General features: G+C 34.0%; 1 protein-coding gene across 1 annotated transcript in view; it reads right to left on the bottom strand.

The window, feature by feature from the left end:
* PPM1A (protein phosphatase, Mg2+/Mn2+ dependent 1A) overlaps positions 1–18556 on the bottom strand; it is a 44959-nt gene that overhangs the window by 12438 nt on the left and 13965 nt on the right. Inside the window, exons 2-3 of the mRNA XM_032482137.1 lie at positions 3457–4310; positions 997–1114 (exon numbers count right to left, since the gene is read on the bottom strand). Of these exons, the coding sequence (XP_032338028.1) occupies positions 997–1114; positions 3457–4290 (952 nt within the window). The 5' untranslated portion in view covers positions 4291–4310. The remainder of the gene's footprint in view (positions 1–996; positions 1115–3456; positions 4311–18556) is intronic.

Below are 18556 nucleotides of genomic sequence, written 5' to 3'. Positions count from 1 at the left end.
CAAAATTAAAGTGCACATTAATTTTAATAAAATGCCGGCACAGCAGGATATAATAGTGTGTAGGTCAATGCTTACATGCTGTTAGAGGTCTTTAACGTGCAAAGTAATGACATTAGGAGCCCAAAATGTATTTTAACACTATCATAGGCATGTCAAGTTTTTCTGCTTAAAGAAACTGCATAATCTACATGCTTACTGCATATATGCAGTAAACTGGAATTCTCTGAGACAATATTTATATCCAGTAGTACCTGCATCAAAAATCATCTAAACTTTTTCAAATAAAGGCATTACACTTGAGAGTACAAACACCTTTCTAACTGTCTCAAAGTAATCTGCAGAATTATAACAAACACACTTCTGGAATTTCCAACTTATTTCTTGACTTTATTCAGCATTTACATTTCTGCCAGGTAGAGACCTAGTATGTCTTCTATTCAGGTTTATGTTGTCTAGGTGAGGCAGTTTATGGCTTAGGCAAGAATTTCTGAAACAGTTTAAAATAAATTTTTAAAAGCTGTGGCACATGAAAGTTGTTATTAACCAGACTATGATCTTTAAGCTGTTTTTAAAAAGTCCCCAAATATCTTAAGTTCATACACACAGCTTTATATAAAAAGATGGTACAAATTACCACCATCATAAATAATCTGTTTATAATTAATTAAAACCACAAATAAGACTCTCCTGGCATAAAATTATTCATACCAGTGAATTCATCAAGAATTTGAAAGCACACAAACACTTTAGCCTTTTTAAACAAAAGTATCCTGAACAGAATGTATTGGGCCATACTAGTTGTTACTTCTAATATAACTGTGATAAGACAACAAAATACCTAAACAGCTACTACAGAAATGCCCTTTTCCACTTTTGCACACTAAACACTAAATGTCAAAGGCATGTATGTAAAGACCTAAAAGCTAAAATGTTAAAATTTGATTGTGTTGAGGTTTTTCTTTAATAAAGCTACTTATTTTTTGTTAAATGATCCACCTTCTACTCTGCTTTCCAGGTACTTGTCCAACTCTGCCTCCTTCTTCACTGCTTCTGGAGATACTTTGGGTGCATTTGGAAAACAGATCAATATCACACTCATGTTGTCTCGACTTCCCTGGGAAGAAAAAAGTTTGAGAAAGTATTTTGTTTTCGTTTGGCTCTTCAAAGTCTTGAGTACCTTTATACCCAAGCAAATTATACTTGTTCTAGTAAAAATATACATTGTTTTTAAGGAGAAGAAAAATGCATATATAGAGGGGCATCCTCCCATACATATATAGTATATATACTGTACAGTATAACCAACACTCCAAAAGACGGGAGAGAAACACTATAGGTTAAAATTATACTACAACAATTATTTTTCTTAAATTCTATAAGACAGAAATATTTCTGAACATTTCCTGGTGGCCTACTTAACCTGAAGTGATAACTAACACAAATATACATACATACATACATACATACATACATACATACATACATACATACATTCATTCAGTTCAATAAGATAGAAAATTTTAGTAGTATTCCTCACATGATTTGACCTGTATTTACATGTATACTTGACAAATTTACACTTAAATTGTGGGGCTAATTAATTTGCTTCATAGTAAGTAGAAATATGGAATTAAAAATAAAACTTCATATGTAAAGTTTATAAACCAGCTTTTAACTTTCACAACTTAAAAAAATGGCTTAACTTTTAGGAAGTACATTTATTTTTAAAGACACCTAGGTATTCAAAATGCTGTAATTAAAGTACTTGACTCAATTTTGGCCTCCCCATAAATCAGACTTCCTATTAGTAATTGGAATTAACTTTTACATTTTAAGTATTTAATTCCCCTAAATGGGAAAACTAACATTATACAATTTGTTTAGGCAAACAAAGAATTTAATATTAAAAAGAATATTGGGTGAAAACTGTATAAAAATGTGCCAAATGATAAGGTAGTGAATAATTTTTTAAATAAAGCATAATGCAGAAGAGATAAGGTAGATTCTGAGTCATAATTTACTAATATCTGAATCTGACAATTCTCTCAAGAAAACAGATTTTAATTTAGTTAACAAATGTTTAATTCTCAAGTGCTACAGAATAAACCTAACAAATGAATGCTACTTTGTCCCTTTTTAATACTAAAAGGTACAAAGAACACATACATCTTTGGTCCCCTACAAATTCAGAAATTAACAGTGTGCACTATCAAACTGTTGCTCTATCGATTTTTTTTAACATGTACGTTGGATATTACATAAACTTGATTTGTGTTGGATGTTACATAAACCTGATTTCTAAGTACAGATTTTAAGATTTTCAGTACAGCTGGCAGTTTGCATATAAAACTACAAAGAATATTATGCTGACTTTCTATTTGTGTCAAAATAAACTAAAATATATAGCCTTAGAAGAGTTTTATAAACAAAAAAACTCCAAAGAATTAGTTAATGAACATGACTGACAAAATAGAACAGTGTGGTAGAAAGAAGACTGAACCTAAGTCAAGGGCCTGGTTTCTAGTCTTAGTGCCGCAACTGAAGAAGTACATTGTGTAACATTTTTAAATTCTCTAGAGAAGGAAGCAGCAGGTATCCAGTACACAGTTTGCTAAACTAGGCACTTTATATGTATACATTAGCTTATTAATTTAATCCCTCAACAGTCCTATGAGTTAGATACTACTTCTTCCATTCAACAGCTGAGAGAGGCTGAACAATTTGTTCAAGACTGTACAGTCCAAAAATAATCGAGGTAGGATTTGATTCCAGGTCTGACTCTTAAGTCCATAGAGCCTTCTCCTGTTCATCTATATGTATGATCCCATTTGATCATCCCCAACAACCCCATGAGACAGGGTAATAATCTCTCTCCTTTTTTTTTTTTCCAATTAAAGAAACCGATTTTCCAGACAGTTTAAATCTTACCTGAAGTCATACAGAGTCTCATACCAAGTTCTTCTGACTCCATGTCCAAGGCTATTTCTAGTAAATCACACCACATGATCACTAAATTCTCTCTGTTGGTGCTACAAATTCATTAGACCATAGTCTCAAAGTACTTCCGTAAATGTACTGAGATAGCACATGGTAAAAAAATTAAAATTCTAAAGTACATTTCACATACAGACACAGAGGCCTAAGCCTCCCTATTCCCTTTAAAACATGCACTTTGATAAAATTTGTTACCTTTGATAATATTCCACAATATTAAAAAACTCAAGTAGTCATGGTTACTAAATGATTAAACATTCAGATTATAGCTCTTACATATTTGGCAACTGGGTAATTTATTTCTAAGAAGTCTTCCTATATTATTTTCATAATTGGTGAACAGTATTCTGCAATTGTACCAAAAACTTCTAAGAACTATAGATTCTAAGATGATTAGTATATACTAGAGTAGTAATTAAGATGATTTAAATTATTTTATCTTAAAAAAAAAAGTCTAGCTACCTTATACAAACAGGTGTCGACTACTTCATTGCAAACTTTCTCAAGGTCATCAGTGACTTCAAGTCTGGATCTTACAAAATCACAGAGCTCTTCATTTCCCATAACATCCCAAATACCATCACATGCAAGGATAATGAACTGGTCATCTTCTTCAGATCTTTCAATATCATGGACTTCAGGCTCTGGTGAGACAAGCTGCTCTGTAGGACCTTTTCCATGGACACATTTGTAATCAAAGTCCCCAAGGGCCCTTGATACAGCCAGAGAGCCATTCACACGCTGAATCATTACAGAACCACCTGCATTCTGAATTCGTTCTTTTTCCAGAGGATTACTTGGTTTGTGATCTTGTGTGAAGAAGTGAACCTTCCTGTTCCTACAAAGTAAACCTCTCGAGTCTCCACAGTTAATGAAATAAGTATGTTGAGGAGAAATTAAGACACCCACAGCTGTTGACCCACTTCTGTCAGCACCGTGTTTCTTCTCTGACATCACTCTCATGTGTTCATCAATCTCCAGAAAACCTGTTCTGATTCCATTCTTTACATTTTCCACAGAAGGTGCTCCTGCAGACCCTTTAAAATCCTGGTTATTGGTGATGTGATCTAACAAATGCTCACAGCAGTATTTGGCAACCTGAGAACCAGCGTGCCCATCATACACGGCGAAGAACGACCATGTTTCAAGTCCACTTGGCAAGCCAATCACAGCTGTATGTGCGTCCTCCATCTCAACTCGCCAGCCTTGCATGCTGCTTAGCCCGTATCGCAGCCCATTGCCCTGCCCTTGGGCGTTATGTTTTTCCATCTTTGGTTTGTCTAAAAATGCTCCCATTATGTCTTGATCCTCTAGGTCTGCAAAGGAAGAGAAACAGAAGAGTTAATAACTATCTTATAAACAAAATACATATCCAACAACCTTTTTAAGAGTGAAGGAAATACAAAGAAAGCTTTAAATTGGAATTTATATTGCTGACTTAGAACCTGATGATTAACAAGGAAGAATTAGGGGAAAGGCTGATCAGGCACAGCTCAGAACTGACAACAAGCAGAGAGAACTAAAGCATCATGATAAAAGTAGCTGACCTGATATTTCCCCAAGAAACAACCACCTGAGGTAGAAAAATGACTTGGCAGTGGCCATCAGCTTACATGAACCAAGTCAAATGGTTAATGATGCACTGAACATGTGAATCTCTTGAGAAATCTCAGAACTAAGTTGTATACGTATTAGTCAAGAAAAGCCAAATGAATTCACAGGACATACATACCAAAAGCCTACTAATTCAAACATCTCAGTTGAACGTTCAGGATTTTCCAAAGTTTGATTCCAAATATCTAGTTTTATTCCTACTACATGAACCCTCTGAAAAAGTAAAACTCTATTCACAATGATCCAAATTTGTATGTTCCTTCCTTTAAGACTTTGCTCATGTCAGTCTCCTTAACTGGAATCCCTTGCCATTCCTCCCTACTTATAGAAATAAGTATACCCATACTTTAAAGTCTAGCTCAAATTCTACCTTTTACATAGATTTTTCAGTCTTTGATAAAGCCAATAAATTATTAAATTACTGTAAATGGTCCAGCCCCAATTTGTTGCAAGTTGCAAAGCAAGTTTACACACATTTACATGTAACACAATTCAGTGTAACCTAATCTAGTGGTACTAACATGTATCATTATTATGGTACTCTATGACCATTAGGTATAAACAGTAAAGGAGAGCAAAAGGTCTAGGATAGCACTGTGGACAAGCCTGAAAGCTTAGCCAATCTAATCCTTTCCCAATAATCAAAAGCTTAAACCCCTGGTCTGGAATGGGGTTTAAGGCAGGAAGACAGTTGGTCAGGATTTAGGTTGGCCTTTACTTGAGTAATAGCCTAGGAATGTAGAGACTTGGACTCCAAGTCATCAAGTGAGTCACAAATGAACTCAAAGAAATCTGAAAGAATAATAGAATGAGATTTAACGGAGGTGAAGGAGAGATGGGGAGGCGTGAGGGAAAAGTTCCTAGGTGAATCAGGATGCACTTAGGAGACTAGGAGATTGATGATGTCAGTGATATTAAGCTCTGAGAAGAAGCTGGGAGAGAAAGAGGAAGAAGGAAAAACAATTTAGGAAGAAAACAGTTTCCAAGCAACCTCTCCCCACCACCTTCTTTACCCTACTAGAGCCAGACTAATACACAGCAGAGAACTCTGGCCGACTGGTGTAATAAAATGATATCCTGCCTACTTGTCTGCTTCCTATTACAATTCCACTAATGGAGGGTAAATAATGAAAACTAGCCATTATTCATTCCTTATGGTGGTACTCATCAGATTACCTTTCTGACACCAAGTTGATACACAATATGGCAAAGGTAAGTGTTTTAATTGGACAAAAGATACAATACTAATGATACCTTAATGCAGACAATATTTAAGATGAATTCTAAATCATTCTGATATGTTTTACAAGCATTACGTCAATTCATTCCCAACAACACTCTAAAGTGGGTAATTGTATTACCTCCAATTTATAAATGAACTTTAGTGAGACTAAAGAACTTGGCCAATGCCAATTAATAGATAAATTTAGGGGAATCAGGGCTCTGATTCAAGCCTGCCTGACTCTAAAGCACCATTTACTACTAAGGCAATGGTCTTAACCATGGCTGTACAAAAGAATTATCTGTGGGCCTTTCGAGAAAATAAGACTAAAAAATCAGAATTTCCAGAATGCCTGGGTTGGAACATAGACATTAGTGCATCTGTGGTAAAGATTAGATGGAATGCCTAGATAGGTAGGTAGGTAGAAGATGATTGAGCCATGGTGAGGTCAAGTCATCTGCTGAAGGTCAACAGCAAGCTGCCTCATCTCTGTATCTCAATTTCTTTAGCTAGGCTAAAGGGCAAGTGGGAGGAATCACAGTCAGTCCTTCGTATCTTCGGGTTTTGCATCCATGGATATGGAGGGCTGACTATAGTCCCTGTACTATGCTATGTTATAGAAGGGACTTAAACAGCCACTTTAGCATTTTAGTATCCATGGGGGCTCTGGGAACCAATCCCTGCCGATCCCAAGGGACAAATGTATACTTAAGGTACTTAATACTACTAATCCAGCATTCTTTATCTGTACAATGGCCACATTAATACTTACCTCTGAACGTTGCTGCAAGGTTTAAATGAGGTAATGACTGCAAAGTAGTCACACAGTATATGGCAAATGAGGCACTCAGCAAATGGAAACTATTTAATTATTACTACATTCCCACATACACAGCCACGTCTAGATTCTGATACTATGTAACAGGAATCTTTCTCTTTTATAGGAAAGTCCAGTAGTATTTTCCAGATATACATATGAAACTACCAAATAAGTAATTATTTGAAGATACATAGGTTATGCTTTCTAAAAACAAAACCTAAACTTTTGAAAAAATATATTATAAATATAAAAATGTAACAAGCCAAGTCAATCATCTGATAAATTTTAGGTTCAGCTCCACAGCAAATGCAAACGTATGACAAGGGCAAGTTAATAATTTTGTAGTTGGACTTTCACATACTGAAAATAGGCAATTCAGAAATCTTACTTCCTGGGATTCTGAGTAATTTGTAGAATCCTGGTGAAGCACCCAACTATAGCTACATAAATACAGCAGATAGTTATGTAGCTATAATACTTACCAGAAATTCTTTACTTATAAATACCATGTTTGCATAGTCATTTTCCACAAGTGGACTACTACACAGTATTTTATGTAGTCAAATTATTAAATTGGCATATGTCTATAAATAATAAATCCCAAGGGGATTCAATTTGTCCATGAAAGTTTAAGTTAGTTTCTGAGAGAAATTCTGGTTCTCACCTAGACTTAAATTTATTCTGAGCACATGCCAGGTTCTCATCACAACACTAGCATTATCAGCTGATCTGAACTTTTCAATAAAGTTGACTATGACAGTAATAAGACTGAATTCATCTGTGATATAATCAGAAAATTTGGTGACCATTTTTGCCTTTTAAAACAAAACAAACTCCCAAGTTAAAAAATTCTAAAGCTGGTCAGGAAGTATTCATTAAAGTTCAGCCACTGCCTTTTATTAAGCAAAACTGATCTCAAATCATAGCAAAGAGTCTTGGACTTGGTCATTTGCTTTAATCTGCTCAGAATTATCCAAATTTAAAAAGCTCTATATATTCCACTGTTAAGATCCCTAAGCAATATAGTAACCCTGAAACAAGAGTTAATAAACTGACAATTTTGGCAGAGTCCTTTAGTAAAAAACTGAAGACTAAAAACCTATTTTTTTTTCCTATTTACCTATGGACACAGTCTAACATAGAACCCTTCGATGCTCCATTAACAGAGAACAAAATAGACATACGTAAACAATATGGAAAAAATTATATTCTCCAAGTAATTGACATCAGAATTCTTCTTAGGGAAAACCCTACTTTTTCTGAGAAGCACCATTTTGATCAGATATGTGAGGTGGGTAAGGATCAAAAGATATAACCACATAACAAAATATCACTGCTAAACAGGCATCTGAAGGAGGGCAGATGCTGGAACTTAAGGACCTTAGATGAGCACTGAGATAAGTCTGATTATAAAAATTGCGAAGGAAAATCTAGACTAGGTCTGCAAAAGAAATAAGAAATCTAAGGTTGGGGGAGGTCCAGAGGGAAAAAATTATATACCAAGAGAGCCCAGAAGCTTCCTGAGGGAAGACACAAGAAATGGAACACCAGCTAGCAGCACTGGTAGCAGTGTATAACATGGCAACATTGAAGTCATTTGCAGTGAGGAGTGGGATGTAAACTCTCTACTGCTACCAGATCTTGGGTATACTCTACGTTGCCCACTATGCTTATATATGAACGGACTTCGATAAATGGTCAGCTGACCTCTGGAACGCACATCTACTAAACAACAGATTACTAAGCAAAATATTGCACAGCTGGAGTTCAGTGAAGAAACACAAAGTCTTTGTGGCCTTATTTGTCTGCAAAGGATAATTTAGGCCACACAAACTACTTTTAACTTCCCTATGAATATGATAATTCAAAAACTACATTTTGTAATCCAAGGCAGCCACCTCAAAGTTATCTCTGCTAATGACAGGTAAGTCCATGAATAAAACTTTACAGCAATTTGAGAGGAAATAAAAAAGGCCAATCTTGGATAATTTTTCTCCCATTTGGAGCCTGAAATTTCTTACCAATCATTACTTTAAAAAACGATTACACATTTATTTTTACAAATTTGATTTTGTATAACTTATAGGTTGTATAATTAATCAGAGCTAAAATGTAGAAATGATCTGTCTAAACCTATTTTATGAATGAGAAGGTACAGAGAAATAGAGTGATCTGTCTAAGGTCACAAAGTTAGTTCAGAAGTAAGGCTGAGAATAGGACTTAGGTTTCTGGACTCACTCTATAATTCTCCTACACAAGTCATCCCGTATACCTGCAAACAAAGTAAATGGAACTCTGAAAATGCAGACTTTTTAACAGACAACACAACAAAGCAGATAGGCAGGAAAGATGGTCACAGAAGGAAGCTGAAACTTCTTTTAGGGTCATTTCTTCCTCTGCCTACTCTATATAATTTGTTTTCTAACTACACTGCAAAGATAAATGATCAAAAAAAAAGTAGGGAAGGAAAAGCAAAGAAGAAAAAAGAATGGAAGAACAGAAAGAAACCTAAACTTTTATTTTTTTCTCTGGGACTAACAGAAAACAGTGAACTAACTGCAATTTCTGGCAATGCCAATCTCAAATACTCAGACTAAATAAAATATAATAATGAGCAAAGAAAAATAAAAGAATGTATTCTTAAAGAATCAGAAGTTACAGTGTGGGGCAGATGGACTCACTATTCATTAGCTCCAAACTAGAAACTATTCATCAACATATGATATGACACTTAATGAATAAAACAATTACAGGCTGTCAACCCTCACCACAAAAACAAAAACAAAAACCCTCTGAAAGTAGGTTCATGAAAATGAAACTAACTACTGAACTAAAATTTTCAAATAGAGACAATGAACAAACAGCTACCACAGTTAAACAAACAAAAAATAAATAAATGAGATCACTTCAAGGCATTATTTTGTAACTCAGAAGGTCTTTCCTCATCTTGTTGATCCCAAACATACAAACCCACCCACATGTGTACCCATCCCATCCTCATACCTTTGTGTTATAATAGAGTACTTTCTGTCCTTTGACTTAAGATAAATCCCTCTATTAGAGCCCATGCTTCAAAGGAATCTTGTATGACTTAACATGTCTTCCCACGAACCCAACACTGTTATCATCTTTTACTCCTTATTCTATTGGAGTACAACTTCTAAAGACACTCAAATGTCACCCATTAAAAAAATAAGTCTTTAGGTGACTCATTCCCCTCTAGCTACCTATTTGCCTCTCTCTTCCCTTTACAGTTCATGGTCTTAAAAAAATTGCTGATGCTCCAAACTGTTGTCTGGCCATTCTACCAAAACAAGCTCCTGCAAGCTGCTTAATCCAATGGACATTTCAGCCTTCATCTGGATTGACTGCTCACAGCAGCACTCAACACAACACCCCCTGAAACACTCTTCCAATGGTTTTCAAGATGCTACACACTCCTAGCTTTCCTCCAACCCCTAGCTTTTCCACCCTTTTCTCCTTTGCAGGTCCATCCTCATCTTCCAAGTCATTAAATACTAACATTCAAGACTTGGACCTAGGCCCTCTTCTCACTCTGTGCTGGCTCCTGAGGTACTCTTTCGCTTTTGCCAGTGAATGACACCATCATCCATTGAAATGAAAAGAAATCAAGCACATATCTTTGAAACTTCTTTATGCTTCATCTCCCATCAGTCCATTATCAAGTTCCATGAATTGTATTTCCTAAATATTCTCAAATTGTCTACTTTTTTTCTCTAATACCATAGTCTTCAAGCTACATCATCTCTCAATGAATTATTCTATACCAGCCTCCTATTTTGTCTCTTCACATGCATGCTGGCCTCCCTCCAATTCATTCTATAAACTGCAGCCTAAGTAAATGTTTCAAAATACAAATACCAGTGGTGATCATTTTGTAATACACAGAAATATCAAATCACTATGCTGTGTAGCAGTAAATAACATAGTGTTGTAGGTCAGTTATACTTCAAAAAAACCCCACGAAAAACAAAACCCAAAACCAAACTCATAGGAAAAGAGATCAGATTTGTGGTTACCAGGAGTGGGGGAAAAGGGATTAGGATGAAGGTAGTCAAAAGGTATAAACTTACAGTTATAAGATAAATAAGTACTAGAGATTTTGGGTAATCTTCAAATGAAAGAGTATCAAATTAGTATTAGCCACTGCAACAGTAAAACTGAATCCTAAAAGCAACTAGAGATGTAATGTACAACATGATTAATATCATCAACACTGCTGTATGTTATATAAGAAAGCTGTTAAGAGAATAAATTCTAAGAGTTCTCGTAACAAAAATAAAATATTTTCCTCTTTTTTTGTATCTATATGAGATGATGAATGTTCAACTAAACTTACTGTGGTAATCATTTCACAATGTATGCAGGTCAAAGCATTATGCTGCACAGTGCTGTATGTCAATTACATCTCAATAAAACTAGAAAAAAAGACTATATATTTAAGAAATACAAGTCTCACCACATCACTTCTGTACTAAAAGTTATTCAATGGCTTCCCACTGTTCGGTGGGGTGGGGTGGATAATGAACTGATTAATATGGATCACATGAAAGCCCTGCGTGGTCAGGCCCCATCAACCTTCTCTAGACTTATCTTACTTCCTAATCCTCCCCAACAACATTCCCCACTGCAACCTTAAGGGTTTTCCTGAAGTACCTAGTACTTGTCATGTTTCCTTCCTCAAAATAATACAAATGCTACTCCTCTACTTAAGCTATTCCTTCATCTCTTACTTTAGTTAATTCATACTCATTCTTCAGATCTTAAGTATCAGCTCTCCAGGAGAGTCTCCTTAATAACCCTAAGTCAATTCCCCTACCACAGAGCATATAGTAGACCTTCAATAAACAGTTTCTTTCTCAAAAGAAAGAGCAGATCCAAGTAATAAAAATTTGGTAACAGAAAAAGTGCAGCCAGTATAAACGTAAAAAAATAAAGACTTTCTGATGGAGAAAACAGAGAAGCTATTAGAAAATAAATAAATTATTCCCTCAGTTGAAATCTTCAAACATATAAAGTTCACTGAATATCTAACATGATTTATTGCTAAAACCCACCCCTATTTACCCACAATTGAAGAAATTCAAGGAAAAGAGAAAAATACTGTAATACAAGCTTCTAGGAAAATCTTGAGTAATCTTCAAATGAAAGAGTATCAAATTAGTATTAGCCACTGCAACTATAAAACTGAATCCTAAAAGCAACAGAGAATAAACAGAGTTCTAAGAGTAAGGAATTATATAATCATCCAAACTATTATTCATGTCTACAGGGGGAAAGAGAAGCATAAGACATTTTAAGATACACAAGGACTAGAAGCATACACTCATACTTTATGGAAAATTCAAGAAAAAATCCAAACAAGCAAACTTCTACTGTTTTAAAACTCAGTCCATCTCTATGAACTGTCATTAGTTTAACTCTTTAATAACATTATAGAAAAATAACCCATTTTAATTCTTAAAAATAATGATCTAGAAAAACAAAATCCCAAACATATAAAGTAAAAGAACTTGAAGTTGCCCAATTATCCAATTTAATACTAGGGAGACACTCCTTTCCTTTCATATTTTTAGAATCCTCACATCAACAACAAAGCACATATGAAATATCAAAAAAATAAATAAGCTTTCATATGATTAAACTTAAAAGTTTTACATCCATCTATCCAATATGTGACTTCGGACAAGTCCTTTAGCTTCGTGTCTAACATACCTCATTGATAAATAAGCAACCCTGATTAACTGTTCTCAAAACAATTACCATGTTCTGAGAAATGTATAAGAAATCACGTGAGAAGATTACAGTTCTAGGAATTCCTAGGTAAATGTCATTAGTAAATTAATACTTTAGTCTAAAATCATGCTAATAAATTCCCACTTCAAAACTTATTCTCACTACCAAGATGAAGATTATAAGAGATAAATAAGATTATTTTACTGCAGAAAAATCAACTTTTAAGGAAAACAAAACAAAACAAAAAAAACAGCTACCAACTAAGACTGCAAATTGGTAACCTGAATTTGACCCTCATATACTGTTAGCTCTTCTCCCCAAACAACATGCATTCTCCAGGGTCCCCACTACTACTTATTGACTGTATCTAGACCATTTTATCCACTTTTCACCATGGCATCTGAGTTTGCATCATTTGGTAAAGAGGACAATACCTGTGACTGCAACAGCATACAACGCATGAGGAGTTACTCTAATTTCATTTTTCACTAACTTCATCCCAAAGTAGAAAAACAAAATGAGACCCATAAGGCTAAATAATGGCTCCCAAAGATATCAGGTCCTAATTCTGTAAATGTTACCTTACTTGGGAAAAGAAGAGCCTGTGCAGATGCAATTAAGAAATTTCTGATGGGAGGGGCATTATTTTGGGTTAAACTGAGGTCTCCAAGTGCAATCTTAAGTGTCCTTATAAGAGAGAAGCAGAGGAGAATTTGACACACACACAGAAGATGATGTGAAGACAGAGCAGGGAGAGATCTGAAGATGCTGGCCTTGAAAATTATAGTGATGTGGCTATAATCAAAGAATGCTGACTGCCATTAGAAACTGGAAAAGGCAAGGAATACATTCTTCCCTAAAGCCTCCAAATTGAGTACATTCCTACAGACACCTTCATTTCAGCCCAGTAAAACTGATTTTGGACTTATGATCTCTAAAACTGTAAGAAAATAAATATGTATGAAAAATCAAACTAAAATATAGAAAGTATTAACAGAGCTAAAGGATAAAATTTAAGAGATAAAATATTACTGTATTATTTTAAATAACATGAAAAGCAATACGAGGAGCAAAGAACCTACAGAAAACAATCTACAAGGAGTAAAAACCAAAATAAGAGAAAAATCATCCAGTATGTAGGTAATAAGGATAAAGAGATAAAAGTGAGTAGACTGGTGAAAAGATACAAACCCTGTGGATTCAACAGTTTAATAATACACTGTAAAAGAAAAATCAAATAATGGAAGAGAAATTAAACTTCAAAGTAAGAAGAAATTAATCCCAAACTGAGGGAAAATCTGAATTGATGATTGAAAGCTTTCATCTCGGACCAGACAATTTTAGTAGAAACTGGCCAATACCAAAGCATAATTTGGTGAAGATAATGAATTTCAAGAATAGGAGAATTTAGACAAACAAAACATGCCAAAAAATAAAAACAAATCAGGCTGGCCTCAAACTTTTCTGCAATGTCAGATGATAGGCAATAATGAAATAATGCCTATAAATGTTGAGGATAAAGCGGGATATTTCAAGCATTCCAGACCCAGCAAAATTGGCATTTATTATGAAGGTAAGAGATAGATATTACCAGATACACCAGCACTAGAAAATTATATAAAAATTGTACCATTCCTGAAAAATCTGTTTAAAGACAGACTAATGCTCCCAAGAAATTAATCAAAACAAAAAACGGAATAATGGAGATCTCATAGTATATAGGGCTTTGAGGTAGGCAAAATATACTAGGCAAATGTAACCAAAAAGAAATCAAGGGCTGTAATTTTAATATCAGACACAGGAAAGCATAAGGAATAAAGCAATAAAGAGTATCTTTTTTTAATTGACAGAGTGTATTCTAAAATCATAATTTAACTTATAAATTTTATGTGCCAAATATTTTTATACCAGATAATTAAATACTATATGTTGAAATCAAAAGTATATATTCTGTTCAAAAACACTTAAAACAATGAAAACTTAAGCATTTTTGGATTATATATTGGAAAACAAAAGCTTTAATAGTTTCCTAAGACACTCACCCACCTCAACTTGGGAACCAAATAAAAGAAAGAAAAAAAGAAATGATACCGTATTATCTGAATTTAATACAATGAACAGTAGGTACAGGTAACAATAAAGAAAGAAGAAAACTTCAAACATCTGGAAATTGCTTTAAAAGGCATGCTTCTAGTCAGTTTAGCATTGAGTTTGTTTTTACAATTGAGAATAATTAGAAACAATAATAATGAGAAAAATCACATCAAATTCTTTGAGATATGATCAAATCTTATTCAGGAAAATTTGTACTTTCCTAGCAAAAAAGTGAAGGTCAATATACTAAATATTCAAGAAGTAAAAAAAACCATCACGTACATACACACAAAACCTAAGGAAAGCTGAAGGAATATGTTACAAAAGATTAAGGTAAATATGATAAGTCACATGAGAGAAAAATGAGTAAAATAGGTAAACCATGAGTTAACCTAATTGAGAAAAATTATTATTCAAACTTAGAAACCAGTCTATGTGTATCTCACAGATAGAGATGTGTTTTTTTGTCTTGTTTTTTTAAAAATACACTGTATAATTCTTCGTCAATAAACTTGAAAAATATGGAAGAAATTGACAATGTTCTAGGAAAATTAAAATTACCAATTTTTTTTCAAGAAGTGCTGGAATAAAGACCAGGAGCTCTGGTACAAAATGAGAAAGCTATCAAAGAACTATCCCTCAAAAAACCTCCAGCACTCACAAAAACAAAAAGCAAAATGGCTAAGAACTATCCCCGGTTAAAGAAGACCAGAAATATGACAACAAAGTGTAATGTGTGGCTGTGCACTGGCTTATTTATATTTGTGTGTGTAAAGAGAACATGCATGTATTCAACCACAAGGAAAAAAAGAAAGTTTACAAAATAAAAGTGGCAACATGTTAACGGCTGGTCATTTGGTAAATATGGAAGTTCAAATTTTTTTCAAATTTTCTAAGTCTGAATTGCTTTTACAATAAAGTTATTAAAAATAAAATGCATCAAGACAATTTCACATCCAAGATCTTTCAAGCCTTAAAAGAACATATAACTCCCAAATTATCTAAACTACCTAAAGAGAAGAGGGGAAAAAACTTCCCGCTCTTAACATACATAATCTTGATATAAAATTTGACAAAGATGGCACTAAAAAATAAAACTGTAGTCCAAACACAGTCATCAACACAGAAGCAAAAAACTAAGTAAAATATAAGCATATATTACGGAATTGTTACTTACAAATCACCAAGTAGTGTTCATTTTAGGAATTTAAATATAAGCCAACTTTCAGCAACCTATTAATATGTCACCTCTTTAAAGATTCAAAGGAGAAAAAGCATATGATCATTTCTACATAGGCTAAAAGGGAACTGATAAAATTCATTCCATGATATGATAATACATATTTCAAACCAAAAAGGAAGCCTAGTGATTAGAACAATTTCCAAGAAAAAACAAGAACAAGGGATATTACTCATATCACTATTATTTAGCAATGTCTAGAAATATTGATCAATGCAGTTAAGATTTTTTTAAAAAGGCATAAATTATGAGATCAAATAACTACTTGCAGATAATGACTATGACGGCAAACTCAAAATCTGAAACATTATTAGAAGAAAACAAAGTTTAAGAAGGTTATATGACTACAGAAAATCATACAAGAAAACTATTAATAATTAATTTAGAAAATGAAGAAAAATGTAAATGAAGGTATATTTAAATAATTACTAAGAAATATTCAGGACCTTTAAGAAGACAGCCTCAGAATAAAAGGCATTCCTTTTTCTGATATAGGAAGATTCAATACTATAAAGACATTTTTCATCCCTTTATTAATAATAAATTCAATATAATCACAAATGGGTCTTTTTGTTCTCAGACCCTGATGAAATGATTCCAAAATTCATGTGAAAGATTAAATGTTTGAGAATAGCCAAAACACTCTAAAAAACAAGAGAATTTGCCATACCTAATACTGTAACAATTTTAAATTATGGCACTTAAGAGGGAATACGAGTGCAGGAATAAACGATCAGTGGAATAGAACTGAGACTTCAGAAAGAGAGCTGCAGGAATAAAAATTCAATAATTGGTGTTAGCTGGAATATTATTCCACTCCTTCCCTGCCACTGAGAGAAGATGAATCTCTATCACACATTTTTATTTTAAAATAAATACCAGGTGATTAAAGATTTAAAAATAAGTTTGAAATACTAATAATAAAACCATACAAGTACACCTAGGCAACTACTTCTGTAATCTTCTTATGGGAGGACTTTCTAAGTATGGACTTTCTAAGTATGACACAATGGCAAAAAGGAAAAGACCAACTCCAAAGGAATAAAAAAGTGACTCCAGAGGAATAAAACCTCTGCACTATAAAACAAAGCTCATTAAGTCTGAAAAGCAAATATCTTAAAGTATCTGTGATAGAGATGGTAAAAATATTCCTTAAATAACAAAAGTCTCTTACAAGACAACAAAATGAACAATTTAAAAGAAATGGACAAAGAACATGACAAACTCATAAAAGAGACAGAGAAAACTAACAGACAAATTCATAAAAGAACGTTAAGTGGCCAATAAATATATGGAGCAATGAGCAATCTCACTAGCCATTTAAATATTTATTTTTCACATATTACTTTATCAAAGATCAAAAATTTACAATGTCCACTATTAGCAGAGAAGCAAAAAATTATAGGTAGGAGAGCAAACTGGTACCTTTCTGAAAGCTATGTACGATCCATATTAATTTTAAATGATGACTTCCATTTAAATGGTTTTGTATATTCACACTTTGAAGTTCTCCTCTGTTCCAAATGTATTTTATTTAATTGGGGGGGGGGGGGTCGGGAGGTAATTAGGTTTATTTTATGTATTTTTAATGGCAGTACTGGGGATTGAACCCAAGGACCTTGTACATGCTAGTCACCCACTCTACCATTGAGCTATTCTCTCCCCACCAAGTATATTTTAAAAATAGATTACTATAAGACAGAAAATAAAGACGACCAAGCAACATGCTAAAGATAAACTCTTGAAATACAAAGTACTTTATGAAGCTTAAACTGTGAGTTTCCTGGCCTCAAGTGACAGTGATGGACAGAAGTCCATGTCCTGTATGGACAGTAACAGGAATTTAAAACTGAAACTAATGTCTGTGGTGGAAAGGCTCTCTTGCCTATAAAAGCAGCAGGGAAAAGCTACTTACTAACCATTGCTGCAGGCTTTAGTTTAAATGAAGTTATGTGCTCCTTCAGAAGCATAGACTTTCTTTTAGTTTGTGTTTCTTGGAGAGAGAAGCAGGGAACCAAGCCTCTAAATATAAGACATGGTTTCAGACTGGGCACTCTAGGGTAAGGATGTAGGTGCATGCAAAAACAATAGATAAGAAAGGTGGAAAGAAAGAGAAGAAAGGGAAGAAGGAAGGGAGGAAGGATGGAAGGAAAGGAAGAAAAGAAAGAAACAAAGAAAGAAGGAAAGAAAGAAAGAGAAAGAAAGACAGACAGACAAAGGGAGGGAGGGAGAGAGGGAGAGAAATAGAGAAAGGAAGGAAGGAAGGAAAACATTCCATTTAAGACTGCTAAACCAAACTCCAAAACACACAAGGAAAGCTAAACTATGATAGCCAACAAAAATCAACAACTGTAGGAATTAAATCTAGAAGAAAGAGTAATAATCAGAAAATAAAATGTGTATGTTCAAGATCCCTCCAAAGCTCAAAAGAACACAGACATCGAGGGGGGAAAAGGATAAAAAAACAGCCAGAAATCAAACCAGAATAGGTGGCAATGAGTGAGCAATTGTGAATGAGTGAGAGAGAGAGAACCTGAACATGAGAAAAAATATGAGAAATAAAAACCAAGACCACAAAAACTAGCTGAACAAAGTCAAGGTGTGAATTAGTAAATTGGAAAATGTACCTAAGAGCTGCCTAGAACCTTACACAGAGATTAAGAAAGATTACTGGAAAAGCAATATTCAAAGATATAAAGGCTAAGGAATTTTCTAGAACTGAAGAAAGAGTAGTCTTCAGATCAACAATGTATATCAAAGAATGCCTACAGATAACACAACATAGACACACCTAGGCAAATCATGGGTATGTATT

Source organism: Camelus ferus, chromosome 6 (assembly GCF_009834535.1).
Source record: "Camelus ferus isolate YT-003-E chromosome 6, BCGSAC_Cfer_1.0, whole genome shotgun sequence".
NCBI lineage: Eukaryota > Metazoa > Chordata > Mammalia > Artiodactyla > Camelidae > Camelus > Camelus ferus.
Note: the sequence above shows the minus strand (reverse complement) of the source record. Positions and strands in the feature narration are given on the sequence as shown.